A 15,035-nucleotide genomic window follows, 5' to 3' on the forward strand; every position below is an offset into this window, starting at 1 on the left:
TATTGTTATTATTGTTGTTGTCACCATTGTTATTATGACTTTATTTTTCCCTTCCTCCTCTTCCACGAGGGCAGCAACTCCCGGCGCTCTCGACGCCTTTATCACCCCCGCCCAAGGGTGAGATGGCGGGAGGGAGAGCGCGCGCGCGAGGCGCGGCCCCTTTAAGGGGACGGAGCTCGGCGGCCGCTGGTAGCGGCTGCCTCCCCGCCCTCGATCACTCCGCGCTCCATCGATTTCCTCGGTCAGCGTCTGGAGGCGCCTGTGTCCGCCGGACGCGGAGGAGCTGCTGGGAGCGGAGCTGCCCCCGGTGCCGGATACGAACGCGGCGGCGGCCGGTGAGTGACAGTCTCTGGCCTCCCGCCCCGCTCCTTCCTCCGCCGGGCTCTGCGGAGCCGGTTCTCAGCGGGGCAGCTCCGGCTTCTTCCCCCCCCTCCCCGGGGCGGAGGCCGTCCCCCTGCCTGCGGGGGTGGGGGTGGGGGTGGTGTGTCGAGGCTCTGGCCCGCTGGGCGGGGTCGTGTGTCGCCTCCCAGGCCCCGCCCCTGCCCCGGGGAGCGGGGACGGAACTGTCGTTACCAGGCGTTGGGGTGGGCGTCGGTGGTCTCCGAGGAGAGGGCGAGGGGAGGCGGTGGTGACTTCCCGGCTGCGGCGGCTCCCTTCCCCTCCTTCCCCCAGCCCCTGGCAGGGGACGGGGTACCGCCGGCAGGGCGGGCCGGGGTGGGGTCCCCGCGGCCTAGAGCCCCTCGGCGGGGACGGGCAGTGTCCCCCGGGCGGGCGGGTGGGTGTGAGGGGGTGCGCTTGTGAGGGAGCCCTTCTCGGGGCCGGTGGGGCTGGCCGTGAGAGCCAGCCAGCCGGCAGGGCAGCACCGCAGCGGCTTCTGCTTTTGCTTCTCGTTGCTGGCAGCAAGGTCTGTGGAGAGCTCCCGGGCCCGCTGGGTTGCACCATCAAACGGGGCTGGTCTAGAGCAGTCTTAAATCGTGCAGCTCGATGAAGTGTTTGCGTGGGGGTGTGTGCTGGGTGGGGAGTAGAGGAAATAAGCAGGGGAGAGGCGGGGTCTGGCCTCTGAAGAGCTGGTTTCTTGCAGGTCTAATTATTTTTCTTTTAACTTCGTATTCAGTGGTACTGTTAAGTGTCAGAAATAACTCCCCAAAATGAGCATGTACTTCAGTAAGTACAGTAAGAAAGTACCATAGTAAGGAACGTGGAGCAAATTAATGTACACTGGTTGAGAGATCATTGCTTTTATTGATATCTAACTGGAAGTATTACACTTTCTCTGTGACTTACTTTTTTGTTGTTTGCGTTTTGGTTTGTTTGTTTTTTTAACTTGCTGCCCAGTTCCAAATTTCTCCCTCACTTTGACTGAACTGCAGTCCTAAGGGTCCCAGAGCTGGGTGACCAAATGTCTTTCCTCCTTGCCTTTTCAGTTAGGAACCTGAAAAGGATCTCGTATCGAGGGGAACAGATGTCCAAGAGTAGGGATGATCCTGTTTCCAAGAGGAGTTTCCCATTCTGTCCAGTTTTACTGGTTTTCAAAATGGTGTTCCTTCTACACTGTCAGCTTTTCCTTCTCATTTTTCTCTGCTTTTTTTGATTTCCTGCAGTTTTCTTGCTCATTGGGGATTAACAGCTTCTAGCCATGCACTCAAAAGCTTTGAATTGAAAGCCGTCTTAGTTCTGACAGAACATCAGATTAAATCTAACCTACAAATATTCATTCTTTAAAGTTTAGTTTAAAATCGTAATCTCACTTCAACTTCCCAGGCTTTCTGATCATTCTTAAAATAAGTAAACAGCCTCTCTTCTCCTTTAGTGATTTGTGTCCATTTCATTACTATAAGCTTGGTTTTGTTTTTGCATTTGATAACGTTGTCAAAACAGTTAAAGAATGTCTATTAGCTTGCTTTTTTAATGTAAACTGGAAATTAACAAAACTTGTGGCATAGGAGAACAGGTCTGTTTTGTTGCTCTACTTTTTGCTCACCTGAAGAAGAAAAGTTCTAGAAGTCTTCGTTCCCTATTTCTATAGTACCTATCACAGCTTGCACTAATCCAGCAACAAGGAGCAAAAGGCATGTCCTGCCCTTAGTTTACAGTTTTTGTGATTTATGCCCACCCTTGGACAACAATGTTTTTACTTAGATGGGATTTCTGTTGTCTTAAACATCATTTAAAACAGGATGCAATGATTTTCATTATAGCGGTATGACTTATCTCGGTGAAAATACCATTGTTTTACGTTGTAATGGTAAGGGTTTCTTCTGTATGGAAAATGTAACTGGTTTTAGAGTGTGTCAGAGGTGAAGCTGTTTTAATTAAAAGCATGTTACCAATCAGATTTGTGCTGTTTTTATTTTTTTTAAACAGTGTATAGTTGTCTTGTGTTTCCATGGCCTTTATTCAATAAATTACAGTATATTTACAGACTTGATAGGTTTGGTTTTTTTAATGCTGTAAATTGCTTTATCAGGTACCGGTACTGAATAGCAGTCTAAGTGATTGGATATTTTTAGAATTCATTTGAAAACCTTTTAAAGTTCTAAGCCGTGAACTGAAAAAAATAAAAATAAGGATTTTAAATAAAATGTTTAACATCTTGCCCTTTGAGCAGTGGATATTGTTGTGTGGAGAAACTGTTTCATCTTCAATACAAAAGGTACTGTTCACTAAGTATTTTTGACTCTATAGTATTCAGATCTTATTCTTTTTAGTTGTAGGGTTTCTCGTGAATATGAGCAGAGATTTTTGCTGGCCGATGAGACCATTTAAGGCAAAAACGGACAATAAAGGTGTTGAAATATGTAATCCACCAATTATTTTCCTAAGGTCCTGTTAAAAATAAACTGTATCCACTGATACAGTCCATTTTTATATGCTTTAAAAATAATATCTTAATGGGATGGTGACAGAAGGCTGAATATAAAAGGTATTCTTAAAAACATGGATTCTGACAGCTATTGAAAGGTATCTGTGAAATAATCTACAGTTTTGTACCCCAGGACAAAACAGCCTGTGAAGCACAGGCAGACACTACCTGAGTGGATTTTGAATGGCTGTATGTAGCTACTTAATTCTGCGAACAGGCACAGGAAACTTTTCCACATGAGAAATCAGTGGTACTTCATTTTACCATGAAGGACTGGAAAATAATGCTCAGAAGACTGTGCATGTTACAGTGAATTTATTTTCTGTGTGAGCTTACCAGTAAGAGTGGAATCTGCTGCTGTACTTAAAAGTATGCTGAAGGTTCAAAATCCAAAACCAGGTAAAGTGCCAGCACTAAAAGCTATTGCTAGTCCTCTCCAAGCCTTGGCAGCCCTTTCACAGCCATGCAAGCACTGGGGCTCTGCACCTGCCTAGCCTCCAAATAATCCAAATGTTCACTCCCTCTCTGCCTCTCATTTTCACCGGAGATGGGCTCCGAAATTCAGAAGATATTAAATATCTTTTAGCAGAAGTCAGACGTTAGCTCTTCAGCTTAACTTTGACCTTCTGTCTTGGACCACCTACATTCTCTACGTCTGTGCTGCACAACATTGTCTTTCAAATTACTTTTCCCAGGGGAGAAATACGGTGCTTGGTAATGGGGGAAATCATGTTTGTAAAGGTGCTTGTAGGATGAGGGATGATTAGACAGCACATGCATAGCGCAGTCACGTCAGACTGATGTTTCATCCTTTGCACTGAACATGAAAGCAAAGGTCTGTGTTTACAGCTTGCAAAGTATTCATTTAAAAATAAAGCAGATCAAAATTTTTGTACCTTAATCTGCAAATTATTTTCTAGAAAAAAGCAGTTGGATTGTTCTCCCAATGTCAAGAGTTGGAGGAGGAAGGAAGGACAGGAGGGAGAACTCATTTTTGTGATCTGCTGGGGACAGGGGGGTGGGGGCCAGGGAAGGAAAACGGAAGCAGTTTTCCTAGAAACTGTGTAACGAGAGAAATGCTTGACAATGAGGATTAATTGTGTGATTGGTATGTTATGTGCTTTGCATAAGGAAAGGTAAGCTAAGTATTTAATATTTTAAACAACACTAAGTCAAGCGTATCATCTCCCTCCTGTGGAAGATTTATTTGTAGTTTTTACCTTTTATATTCTTTTGGAAGTATTTAGAGCTTTTTCTTCAAAAGCAGATTGGTATGTGTAGCCTTTTTTGACAACTGAAGTTGTTAATTCATCTGCAGACAGTATGTTCAGCATTTTCAGTAGAAAATACTGTGGTGGCACTCAGTGATGGGTGTGAAAGCTCGTGTTTCCTTTCTGGTTTTGTTGGGGGGTAGTGGTTTTTCTTGTTTGGGTTGGGGTTTTTTTGGTTGTTACAGAAAACAAAATTTCTGAGGCACCAAGCCCTTAATGGGTCTGGTTTTCTCTTGACCTTAAGGGAACTACTGATACCCAGTTTTCAGTTTAATTCTCTAAGGCAGACCTTAGGCTATATTGTGCAGAAGCCAGTGGAGGTTCTGGCAGTGTCTAAGTGTCAGTGGATCAGATTACAATACAAATCAGTGATTTTTAGGTATATTTAGATAATTTTTGTTAAATTTTACTTCATGGATAACCCATAAACAACATACCCCGTATTGGGAAGTTCATCAAAAAGCCTGTAGGCTTTACAATGCCTACAATGCTGAGCGGAAGTTCCTTTTTAGATGTCCACTTTTTTACTGAGGACAGACTAAACTGATTTTTTTTATAATCCAGAAATGTCTCAATTTAAAAACCAATTACTTGAAATTTTCTGTGTAAGAATTCTGTGAGTCTTGTGACACTTTGAATCTCAGTGTGGTTTTAACATGTGTACCTTGCTTCTTGCAGGAAAACTGAACGTTGGATTTTTGGCAAAGAGTTATGGAGCTATGTATGTAGCTGATGGGTTTTTCTGTTATTTCTTTTCCATCAGTGTAGAAGGCAGGGGAACTTCTGTTTCTCACAAGGCAACTTCACTACTTTGAAAGTGTGATAGTTCCATACAGGAGGGGGATTTTAGGTGGATGAGTGGAAAGGAGGACTGAGAGTATGTGAGGCAGAGCAGGCTGAAATATGTCAGAAAAATACCTGTGCGTGCAGGCTCTGAGACAGTGAAATACTTGAGCATGTGTTTGACCATATGAATAGGGAAAGGTTCTATAGAGCATGGCTTGAGTACTTCCCTGAGCAGGGTCCAAGAAGAGGTGTTTGGGGGAGAGCATGAAAAATACAGGAATCTCAGTAACGCATGTACATGTATCATCCTTTAAATATTTTTGAAGCGAAGGGGACTGCCAAAAAAGTCACACAGCAAATGTTAAATTTAGTGTTGCAGTCCTACCTACAAGCACCCAAGTTAAAACTTCAACCATGTGAATTGTGTAATTACAGTGGTTATATAGTGTTTTTATAAGGAATATTGTGTATAGTTACAGGGCTTAGAAGAAATCTGTGGTGTCTTGTTTCTTTTCTCTAGAAAAAAAAATAAATCCCATCCCATTGGGATTTATTTAGTTTATTTTTCTGAACTTCTGGATCTTTCTGAATGCATTTGCATAAACATTTGAAAGTTTTTGATGCTTGAAGTATTGTTTTCAAATTTCTGCCTGTGAGTAACATAACATAGAGGAATGATGAGGGTATTAAGATTCTTTACCATTTTCCTAATAACTGAAGTATGCACAGAAAATTGTGAATAACTTTAGAACAAAAGGGGGATGACTGGTTTAACTGGGGGACTGTAGGGAATGACTTGAAGATGAAGCAAACTTTTACTGGATGTTGGAGGTAGAAGCAGATGTAGGAAAGCATGTGCTTTGTGAGAATTTAGAAATTAATGGGAGATTTATGGCCATCTGTGATATGGTCTTGTATAAAGCTGAGTTGACTTTTTGCTATATATATGTTTATATATAGATGTTTAAGGCTTTTCTTCACAATGTTGCTAGATTATAGTGGTGTGTCACGTAATAAATACAGAAGCTTTTAACCAAATAGATGACTTAATTTCTGGGGAGTTGTAATGCAATTTATAATGAAAATAGCGGAAATTTTTGGGAGAAACATCTGTGTTCAGACTTTCTTGAATTACATTTTCTTCTATGCTATCAACCTTTTCTAGCAAATTCAGTATGACCAGAACAGACCTTCAGAAAAGCTTAGATTGACTTGATTTGAGGTTGGTGATGACTAGGTGCTGTAACATTGAATATACTCACAAAAGTGTTCATTGAAGAATGGGTATAAACGAGCATGTAGACCTGATTAATAAATTGGGGGAATAATTTATTTTCAGTGTGAAGTTATGGAACTTTAAAGCTAACTTTTTTGAAAATTTATTTGATAAGGTGAAATATTTTTAGGAATTTTTTTCTTAAGGTTTTACCTGACTAAAATGTCCTAATCCAAGTTTATAGAGGTAATATTGACATTTGAATTATTACCTATCAATGCTTTTGTTTAATAGTAGCACTTGGAGATTGTAATTGTCACTTAGGAAAATAGATATTTATTTTTTTTTTTAGCTGAGGTGAAAATGTGACTGTGCTTCTCGGCTGTTGAGGCTGTGTATGTGGATTAAATTAAATTTGTGTGTTGATGAGTTTGATAGAGGAGATATGTGTATTTGTAGTAGCAGAGTGGAGGGAAGGGAAACTTTATTTTTAAAGTAGACTGACTAAAATAGGTTTTTAAATTCTGCAAATGTTTTATTCAGCTTCTTCTGTTTGAACAGGTGATATAATTGGCAGATGAAATGATTTTCTGAACTAAAAGAAACAAAGAATTCCCCCCCCCGCTTCCCATTTTAAAAGTCTCTTTTCATCTGTATTGTAGATTAATGTTCTTTTTAATCTATTTTTAGAGGTTTGCTATTTTTACTTCTTGCTGATGGTTCACAAACTAAGTGTTATGTGTAGGCTCATTAATTTCCTTCAGGTTGTTTATGCTGTAAGATACTAATGAACAAGGCTTCATTTTACAACAGAATGTTTGTGGAAAAATTCAGTGTTTTGATGTTATAATGGCATTTGTGCAGTTAATTGTTCTTTGTGGGGAATCTCTCCCCAAATAAATAACATATCAAAATTTGTGATCTATAAAATACATCAATATATAGATATGCAGTCCATCATAACTGATAAGATGCTGTCATTGAATATGTACAAGGAAATAGTTCATACTAGTCCAGATTTTTTGTGTGTGTGATAGATAGAAGGTTAATTGATGTTAAATGGATGCTTTGTTAGCCCTTCATCAGCTACTAAACTAGTACAGGAGGAGTGCAAATCATTACTACAAAAGGCCAAGACAAGTGTGTTTTTTTAGTGAGGTTTATAGGCCTTTTTTTATCCCTCCCTTCTTCCCCTCCTTCCCGACCACAGAAAACATAACCAGCTGTAATGATAGGAGGAGAGAGCAAGCAGCGTTTCTAAACACACACACACTCTCTCTCTCGCACTCCTGCCCCCCTTTTTCCTCCTCATACCTCAGCAGAGTGACAGCTTCTAGATGTTGCGTGCGAGTGAGTTCAGCTGGTGCTGTGTGGTCTGGGTGTGTGGTCTCCAGCTCAACCGAGAGGCTGCTAACAGGGTGGATGAGAGAGAGCAATACTGTTTACTTTAATTTATTTCGGATGCCGGAACTGTGCCCGGAGTTTCTCCTGAGCTGGGTTCCACAGTTAGCGGTGTCAATCCCTCGCAGCTGCAGGCCAGGCTGCAGCGGGTGCTGAACTCTTCTGCTGAGGGCTCTCGCAGCATCTGCCTCGGGTCCAGCCTTTTAATCCCTTGTGACTCAGAAATGTTAATGGCATCGCTGAATGCTGTGATTATTTTGCTTCCATTCTGTCAAGATATATAGCCATGAAGATGTACCTTACTGGGTTAAGGAAAGCAGCACCTCTGAGATACTGATGAAGTATGCGAGTATGGCTATTGTGAAAGCAAAACTGCTGCGCTTATTCCTTGGTTACCCTAAAACTAAAATCTCTAGTAAGCCCTTCATAACTGATCGGAATATTCAGGGGTCCTTTGAAACAGAGAAGGGTGTGGTATTATGTTGTTTAATACTCCAAATCTTTTCATCATTTGTCCTCTCCATCGCAAAATTTGCACATCTTCCCAAACTGAAACTGATTTTGGCATGTAATGTTGTCCTGTAGATTAACATGTTTGTCGCTGTTAATATTGGCTTGAATCAACATGCTGGATATGACAGGGCAGGACAAATGAGGCTTTGTTTTTTCTGTGTGATGGTGAAATTATCCCCTTTTATATGTTTGTTCATCTTTTCATTATAAGTAGCTTAGTAGTGTTTTGAAGAGTTTTTTCCCCCCTAAATGTAAGATTCGTGAGCGCTTCTTGTTTAAATTGACAAGTCTTCTTTTATTATTTAAATAAACATGCATAGATTCTTAATATCACTTGGAATTTCAGCATTGTTTAGCTTATTCACTTCCCAGTCTTTTCTGGCAGGCTAGCAGGAATGGACTTTGTATTATTAATGCAGTGTTGAAGGCTCTGGAAATTCAAGGGCACTGAAGATCTCCAGAGGGGTTAATAAATGTCAGTTACTTTCACAGTGCTGCTTTTTGGGTGCTTTTAAATCTTGGTTTATGTAGATTGTCTGTCTGAATTTGTATCGTTGGGAAGATAAAGCACAGAAAAGGTTGCAATAGCGTGTTTCATCATTTTGTAATGGTTTTGAGTACAAACGTGTAGGAAGTTTTTTGCTTTGTCGTCCTTCTTGGGGTCATTTGCCGTGTCCCTTCACTGACTCTCGTCATAGTGTGTTGTACTCAGGGGACTTCTTGGGTTTTCTAGTGAAAACAAATTATTAGATTTATGTAGTAGAAGTACAAGTTTGTGTAGTTTAAGGTGAAAAGGCCATCGCCTAGGTTTGGGAATCTGAGTATTTATTGCTTGTTTAAAAAAGGGCGTTTCATAAATCTGTTCATTTGGAAGGCATTTAATGCTGTGATGTTAGTGTGATGAGAGTACCTCACCTACTAGTTTTGGGTTTGTTTGTTTGTTTGTTTTTTAAATAAACAACATCATCTGAAGCATACTATGATTTGAACATGGGCGATGCTTCGGTCATTGGTGCTGTTCCTGCCTCAAAATTTTAAAAGTTGTATTCTGTCACATATATATGAGTGAGAACAAATAAATACGTGATACCTGAAGACTTGCATGCTTGCTTGTAGCTTAGACTTTCTCAGTGATGAGAAATAGGCTTTTTCTTTCCTCCTTTCTTGACAGCTGAGATTCCCTTTGCTAGATGACTATGGCACTTGCACTGACCTTGAGTCTGTCTTCCTCCAAGAGAGTCTTTTAAGTTCAGTGTCTGTGACAAAGTACCGCTGAAAACTTCAACTTAACTGAATTTTAAGTTGCTGGAACCAACTTCCTATCCTATTTTAGAAGTCAGAAACTCCTTTTTAAAACATTTCAAATGCTAATTTTACCTCTGGTGAAATTTGTAAGGTGGCATCTGATTGGTACTTGTCTTCCAAAGTTCTGTGCCTTCATGTGGTTAGTAGTTTTCCTTTGGAATTTGAATTTACCAGCCAACTTATTATCCTTAAATCCTGAACTTCTGTCGTTCACTTATTTCATATTCTGGTACTTCTTCCAGATGGGTAAGCAGTACTCTGCTTTACAGAACAGGTATGGTAGCTATGGCATTTTACTTTGTGTTTCTTCTCTGCTCACCATTGACAGTCGAATGGGGAAACCTATTTAAGAATTCTCATTTTAAACAAAGGTTTACAAAAGCCAAAAAAGCAACCCTACTTCTGTTTTCTCTTATGTTGGGCCATATTTCATTTCTTCGTTATTTGTTTTTAAAGTGGCTTTTCTTAGGATAAAGAGTGAAGATGTCCCCTCTTTAGCAAGCTTGTAATTCTCAGAATTGTCTGCATTTTTTTTTTTTAATTGGGCCTTCGTGAGAGGACGGTTTATTTGAGAAGCTCATGTATGGACAAAGATGATGTTTATGAAAGGCATTTTTCAACATGGCTTTGTAGTAGGTGGTCTTTGCAGAGGCTGTCTAACTCCTTGCACTTTCATAACAATTATGACAAAATAACAGAATAATATGGGCAAGATCATGAGAGCAGTCAAACAGATGTCATCCATGTTAAACTGTTGGGGAGATATTTTGAGGAAATTAAGTTTAAGAGAAGGGGTGGGGATGAGTAAAGAGGGAATGAGACCTCTGTTAGTGTAGAAGAATATTGTCCGTTGCAAAAAAAATAGTCTTCTTCACTGAGCCTGGCTCCTTAGAGGAAATGTCTTGTATAGAAAATTGTCTATACTGTTGCCCCTAGTGTGTGTAAGAACCAGTTTTTCACTAAGAAGGCTGCTTTTTTTATTTTTATTATATACATAATACATATTTATAAAGAATAGAACTTCCTTTTAGGGCAACATAATAGAGTTGCAACAAAAGCTCTTAATTATATTGTTGTATCTTTTCATTAAATGAAAAAAAGTAATTTTTTCTGCTTTGCCTTAAAGATTTAAAAAAAATAATTGGAAACTTGCTTTTGGGCCGCAGTAGTATACTGGCTAGGTTTCCCAATAAGCAAGTAAGTCATTTTACCAATTGACATGTTTGTCATAAGAAGGAGGAGAGGAAATATTATAAATGAATTGAAGGCTCCCAAGCATTTGTTTGATATTTGTAGTAAGGACAGATTCCATAGAGTTCCTTCGCTTACTCGTTTTGAAATAAATGAAACCAATGAAACCAATTGCTCCTTAAAAATAATAATAATAAGAGTGTCTTGGTGCTGTAGTACTTTTGTAATGTGTTGAGATTTACAGTGGTCCTCTCATTTCAGTGAGGTATTTTAAAGCAATTCTGCAGTAAGTATGGAAATACTTTAGAAGAAATATTAGACCTCAGGAGGCTCACCATTTTTATTACATTTATTCGTCTCATCATGAAGGGAGATCTAGTGCCAATTTCTGAAATCCAGAAGAATATGTCATAGTATTACTTTTGAGTTTTGGTATTGATTCAAACCAATTACCTGTGTGCCTAGCTATTTTGTAAGAAACAATGGCTGCAATTCAAGGCAACCATAACATTGGGGTTGGGGAAAGGAGAAAATCAACTCAGTAATACCAAAGCAATTTCTATTTTACTTGTTTTCCTCAAGATTTCTTCCTCTCCACATTACTGAGTTCCTGAAGATGGCTTTTTTACATTTATGTTACTAGTTAACATTCTGTATAAAATTTTAAAAAAAATGCTCTGAAGTAAAAGAGGTGTTTTATGTTGTCTTACTGGTATCTAGACACGTGCTGCTTCCTGCCGAAGGTGAGTAGGTGTGTATGTAGGGACATAACCCCGCTGCTGTGTATCTTTGAGCTCTGCTGAGGATCTGTGAGAAAAGCCGCAAAGACTATGTAGATAAGATCATGAGGAATAGAAGCAGTTTGTCCTCCTTGCTCCAGGTAAACTGAGGCACCTGATTCTTCTCTAACATCCTCTTTGCATAGGAATCCGGAGGAAACTTCGAGTTCTGAAAGTTCTGGACTTCTGTGCATATACGTGTAATTGTATAGGAATAAACAAGACTGTCCCTGCATTTTGAGATTCTGTTTGCTCCAAGTAGTATTAGATTTAGCAGTCAGAACTTGAGAAGCTTATTTCTATTGTGCTGCTCATTGTTTTGTCAGGTGATGCTGTGTTAATGCAGCTTTGAATACAGCGCAGATGAGAGAAGAGCTGGGCAAGACTTTGACTCCAGGACTAGGGATCTTGACAGAAGACTGGGTCTGTCATCTTTACCTGTGGTGAGGAAGTGGGTCAGTAGTGCAGGTGGGCTATCTGGACAGGAAGGCTCAGGGTAAGGAATGGGAGGTAAGGGAGAGGACTTTCCATGCTGTCAGGATTTGAAAGGAGAATTGGGGTATTAACAGCTCTCTCCCTCTGGCCTTGCACTTAGGGGTAAGAAGTCAGAGGGCAAATGGTCAGGTCAGGGGCAGGAGATAGTTCAGCTGCAAGACAAGACTCTAGGACCTGGCCTCAGCTTTGAAGTGAGGCAGAGACTATCTGTCCCTGTGTGAGGGGAAAAACAGTGCTTGGAAAGAAATAGGAATAGGGCAGGAGGGAGGGGACTCTGCCTGCCAGAGCACAACCTTCTCTTTGTAGGTGGAGATGACTGTTAGCTGACTTCTTTGTAATTTGCTGATACAGTCCTCCTTCCCTTCAGTGCTGTTCTACCCACAAGGTTATAGACTGCATCTGTCAACTACTCAGTTCTCTAGCCTCATGTTGGGTTCATGTAAAAGGTTCCAATATCTTACATACAGACTTACAAGAACATCTATATGCTTATTTGATCCTCATGGTGGATCTGTCTAGTAACACTGAAGAAGTTAGGGAGGTTGTGTAGAGAAGCATGGTGTACGATGGTATAATGAAGGTATTTTGTATATGCAGAAGCAGCTGAAACAAAGATAGCTGACTTAATTCTGGTATTTCCTAACTGCAGGTGCTTGGAAACGACAACTTTACTCCAATTTATTGTTAGGGATGAGTTACAAGCATTCTGGGTTTCACAGACTTGACTATTTGCAAGTATAAATAGAAAGTACACCTTGATCATAATGAAAAATAGGTAAGAGAAGCCTTATGAAGCTTGGCTTGTATTCCACACATCTTTTTACCAACCTGAACTTTTAAAATTGTGTACACTAAAGTGTTCTATATGTGTACCTAAGGCTTCTCAAAAGTGACCTGTTTCATAATTCCTGGATTGTGTTAGAAATAAAAACATTGTTCCTGTGGGTTATATTTGGTTGTTACCTTTCCAATGCAGATGAATTCCTATTAGAAGCTGTTCATAGATAACTTTATGAAGTTCCAGAATAACAAATGAAGCTTTTTTTACTAGGAATTCTAAGGAAGTTGTGTCTTAGTAGAAGAATTCAGGAGTCACGAAGTAGAATAAGTGATGCAAAATTACCGTGGAAGTCATTTAAAGAAACATTTTTTTTTTCCTGTCTGACTTCTGTAAGACCTGTGTACCTATGGGCAGGTCTATGTGTTTAATAAGTGGTGTAAATGTGGAGAAGCTGGTGGGAGCTAACATGTTTCAGATTATACTCATCTGTTTCTTATAGCTGCAGAGCTGCACAAAGGAAACGGCTAAAAAGCTTATAGGAATTTGTGATCAGTTGCATAGTAAACTAAATGTAGGCCATACCATACTGGTGTTTCTATTACAGAGCTAATTAAACTGGTTTGAGTTGGCTCCTAACTTCAGGTGCAAAGGAATACTCTTCTGGAAATGCTCTTCAGTAATGTATGTTTTTGTTGATCTGTTGGGATATTATTTGTTTTGTTGATGTTCTCTGCTAGTGTAGTGCCTCTAAGTAATGTTTTAATTTTCTCAGTTTATCTAAGTGTTGACGCTTATTTATATAAAGCGCTGGGGGCTTCTCCCCATGGGACTGTCTGTGCCAATAAGTCTACTTTTGATGGGGAAGTAATCTGAATATGTAATTGTAGTCTATTACTTAGCTTAGCAATTCTAAACTTTCTAAGGAATACAATAATAGCTTTCTAATAGAGGATTGAACAGGCTTATTTGAATTCTGACATAAGTGATTTAGAGTGTGTGTGTATAGTTTCATTAAGCATTTTGAGGGTCTAATATTTTTCTGAATATACTTTTTCTTTACAGTTGAGTGATACTTAAAAAAAAAAGGAAGTGCAAAGAAGGTGTAGATATTCTTTATCGTTTTATGACAATGTGGCAAAAAAGACTTTGGTGTTCTGTATTTACATTCACGTTTTCCTTATTGTTTTAGGAAAACAGATTGAAAGGTTTTTAATAATTGTAACATAATATAATTATTGTTTTTAAATGTTTCTTGTCGAACAGATATAAGCAACTCAGTTTTCAGTAACTGAATAGACATCATGTCTCGAGCGCGGCAGCCCCCACTTGTAACTGGCATATCTCCCAATGAAGGCATCTCATGGACAAAAGTGACAATTAGAGGAGAAAATCTGGGGACGGGGCCCACGGACCTCATAGGTAAGTTGAAAAAAAAAAAAAACCAAAACCAAAAAAACCAACCAAACAAACAAAAAACCCCACCCAACAACAAAATAAACCAAACTTATTTTGAGATTGTAGAATGTCACATTTAGGATATGATTAGAGATAATTTTTTTTTCATGGTAAAATTGATGTTGCATGGTATGAGAGATGCCCTTTTCACAAATATGCACTTGAACCCACAAATTCAGGGATGCTTCCCAATGTATAACTGATGGGAATGACCATACTTTGCTAGATGAACCTTTAGCCTGACTCAACATCCTGTGCTGAACACTAGTGAAAAGTGAATGCCTATTGGAGTGCACTAGAAGAGGGTAGATGTAATAAGATGCTCCTTTGTCACTTTTCCAGGCATTGAGAATTTCAGCATGGAGACTTTCTTGTCAGAAATGTTTTCCATGTATTGAGAAAGTCACTCAGCATTGTTGTTCCATGAATTAGTGTAAAAGTCAAGGTCCAATGATTTAGCCACAAATTATGAGAGAAACCATTTCCTTTGCTGTTTTGATTTTAACATGGTAACTTCATTTGAATCATCATATATCTTGTGTTGAAAGAGGGAATAAGCAGTTTCTTCTGTTTCTCCTGACCATACAGACCTTGATCATCACTGCTCTGTTGCCTCTTTTCCAGGCTGAAAAGTCCTAGCATATTTAAATTTTCTGTATATATCTTTGATCCTTCTTGTTGCTCTTCAATGAATGTCTTTTGGTTTTGCTACCAATGATGGGTGAACAACAGCTTGGTTACATGCAGTGTTCAGGGTGTGAATGCACTGTGGCATAATACTGTTACTCTCAATTTTGATTTGCATTTCTTCCATAGGATTCTCTTTTCCTTATAACTCCTACGAAGCATCAAGCTAATGTATTTTGTCATTCTGCCTATTCTAGTCCAATGATTTAATGCTTGAGGGTTACTAGTCAGTTTGAGCCTGTCACCTGTGAATTTAAGGTTTTGCCTGAGTGCATCATATATTTGCTCACTG

The 15,035-nt window shown here is 39.6% G+C and overlaps 1 protein-coding gene across 2 annotated transcripts in view; it reads left to right on the forward strand.

The window, feature by feature from the left end:
* Window positions 1-231: 231 nt before the first annotated feature.
* Window positions 232-15,035, forward strand: part of EXOC2 (exocyst complex component 2) — a 134,853-nt gene continuing 120,049 nt past the window's right edge. For both annotated transcript variants that reach the window (XM_064443497.1, XM_064443498.1), the window contains exons 1-2: window positions 232-335; window positions 13,865-14,020. In XM_064443497.1, the coding sequence (XP_064299567.1) occupies window positions 13,903-14,020 (118 nt within the window). In that variant the 5' untranslated portion in view covers window positions 232-335; window positions 13,865-13,902. The remainder of the gene's footprint in view (window positions 336-13,864; window positions 14,021-15,035) is intronic.

This window comes from Phalacrocorax carbo, chromosome 2 (genome assembly GCF_963921805.1).
Source record: "Phalacrocorax carbo chromosome 2, bPhaCar2.1, whole genome shotgun sequence".
In the NCBI taxonomy this organism is placed as follows: domain Eukaryota; kingdom Metazoa; phylum Chordata; class Aves; order Suliformes; family Phalacrocoracidae; genus Phalacrocorax; species Phalacrocorax carbo.